Raw genomic sequence first — 2,500 nt, forward strand, 5'->3', positions numbered from 1 at the left:
GTCCGCGTTCGCCCGCCGGGACTCTCTGGGCTCGGGGGGGTCCGATGGGAGCGGCGGGAGTGGCAGCCTCTTCAGGGTGAGTTTTTAATGCCACCTCTTCACATTCACATGGCGCTCTGCTCAAGGTGTCTTCCTGTAATGGGGAGTGTTTCCTTGCCCCCGTCACCATTGTGCTCTGCCCCAGGGGGGGTTCAGGCCTTGGGCTTTGTAAAGCACCTTGAGACCTCTTTATTGTAATAGTGCTATATAAATGAAATTGAATTGAATCGAATTGATTACCTGCCATAAATGCTGCTGACGTTTCTTTACTGTTTAGTCCATTTGCTGAGAGATCTGACAGAAAGTTCCCAGGACAGTTTAAAAATCCATTCAATGGCCTCAGAACTAACACACAGTATTCCAGGGTCCCTGACCTAGCTAGCCCAACCGACTACTCTCTTGTACAGTAGCTTAGCGCTAGGCTAGCCCAACCGACTCCTCTCTTGTACAGTAGCTTAGCGCTAGCCCAACCGACTCCTCTCTTGTACAGTAGCTTAGCGCTAGCCCAACCGACTCCTCTCTTGTACAGTAGCTCAGCGCTAGGCTAGCCCAACCGACTCCTCGTTGTACAGTAGCTTAGTGCCAGCCCAACCGACTCCTCTATATTACAGTAGCTCAGCGCTAGCCCAACCGACTCCTCGCTTTTACAGTAGCTTAGCGCTAGCCCAACCGACTCCTCTCTTGTACAGTAGCTCAGCGCTAGCCTAACTGACTCCTCTCTTGTACAGTAGCTTAGCGCTAGGCTAGCCCAACTGACTCCTCGTTAGTACAGTAGCTTAGCGCTAGCCCAACCGACTCCTCTCTTGTACAGTAGCTTAGCGCTAGGCTAGCCCAACTGACTCCTCGCTAGTACAGTAGCTTAGCGCTAGCCCAACCGACTCCTCTCTTGTAGAGTAGCTTAGCGCTAGCCCAACCGACTCCTCTCTTGTATAGTAGCTTAGCGCTAGCCCAACCGACTCCTCTCTTGTACAGTAGCTTAGCGCTAGCCCAACCGACTTCTCTCTTGTACAGTAGCTTAGCGCTAGGCCAACCGACTCCTCTCTTGTACAGTAGCTCACTGCTAGCCCAACCGACTCCTCTCTTGTACAGTAGCTTAGCGCTAGCCTAACCGACTCCTCTCTTGTACAGTAGCTTAGCGCTAGCCCAACCGACTCCTCTCAGTAGCTTAACGCTAGGCTAGCCCAACCGACTCCTCTCTTGTACAGTAGCTTAGCGCTAGGCTAGCCCAACCGACTCCTGTCTTGTACAGTAGCTTAGCGCTAGCCCAACCGACTCCTCTCTTGTACAGTAGCTTAGCGCAAGCCCAACCGACTCCTCTCTTGTACAGTAGCTTAGCGCTAGGCTAGCCCAACCGACTCCTCTCTTGTACAGTAGCTTAGCGCTAGCCCAACCGACTCCTCTCTTGTACAGTAGCTTAGCGCTAGGCCAACCGACTCCTCTCTTGTACAGTAGCTCACTGCTAGGCCAACGAGTACTCCGGTATCCAGATACATCAGTTCACCACCGCAGCCCTTGGCGACGGCGTACTACAGAAGCACAGATGTGCAAGTTAAGACTTCTAGCCTCAGCCGCAGCCGTGCAGCCAGGGGAGCCTGCAGGTGTTGGAACATCCATGTTGGGTTTCTAACACCCTCCATAAATACAGGGCTCAACCAAACCTTAAACCCATCACTCAACATGTGTCTTATACGCTGAACAGATGGGAAGAGATCACAGTGTCAGAGTGAGACGGGGCGATACGGGCCAGTCTCCTCCCCCGCTCCTCCCCGCTCCAGGTATCAGAGTAATGGACGCCTCGGGGAGGGTTCAGGGCAGGAACCTGAGATGCAGAGGTGGGAGATTGATGGATCTCTAACATAGTGTGTGATGTCATTGTGTACCAAAGCAGAGACCCTGGTCTAAACCTTCAGCTTATAAATCTGTGCTCGTACTTCTACACACACACTGACCCTCACATACCTGGGCAGACATATAGATCTACACACATGGTTTAAATCATGGGGAAAATGATCAAACTAAAAAAGTAAAAACATGCATTAGGATACATCCTAACACTCCAAATGCAAGTTACTGTCCCCATTAACATCTGGAGTGTACAATATATTTTGTACAGTAAGTAGCCTTTTGCATACTGTCTGTTTATATGTGTGCTAATTGATGTGTGTGTGTGTCTGTGTGTCTGTGTGTCTGTGTGTGTGTGTCTGTGTGTGTGTGTGTGTGTCTGTGTGTGTGTGTGTGTGTGTGTAGATCCCCAGACTGAAGCACCCAAACCCCTTCTACCTGGGCTCGCTGAGGAAGAGCCTGACTGAGCGAGAGACAGAGGAGATGAACAGCACACTAAAGTGAGTGACTCCCTGTCCCTCCCTCACTTACAGTACAAAACCAAGATCCACATCCTTCTAAAAGGACTGATATCCGCACTTGGCGTCTCCTTAAAAGTGATTTTAAGTTTTACTTCACA

General features: G+C 50.7%; 1 protein-coding gene across 2 annotated transcripts in view; it reads left to right on the forward strand.

Moving 5' to 3' along the window:
* Positions 1 to 2,500, forward strand: part of intu (inturned planar cell polarity protein) — a 36,827-nt gene that overhangs the window by 30,348 nt on the left and 3,979 nt on the right. For both annotated transcript variants that reach the window (XM_031584565.2, XM_031584564.2), the window contains exons 13-14: positions 1 to 76; positions 2,287 to 2,381. The exon at positions 1 to 76 is cut by the window's left edge and continues 431 nt beyond it. In XM_031584565.2, the coding sequence (XP_031440425.1) occupies positions 1 to 76; positions 2,287 to 2,381 (171 nt within the window). The remainder of the gene's footprint in view (positions 77 to 2,286; positions 2,382 to 2,500) is intronic.

The sequence above is a fragment of the Clupea harengus genome, chromosome 18 (genome assembly GCF_900700415.2).
Source record: "Clupea harengus chromosome 18, Ch_v2.0.2, whole genome shotgun sequence".
Lineage (NCBI taxonomy): Eukaryota > Metazoa > Chordata > Actinopteri > Clupeiformes > Clupeidae > Clupea > Clupea harengus.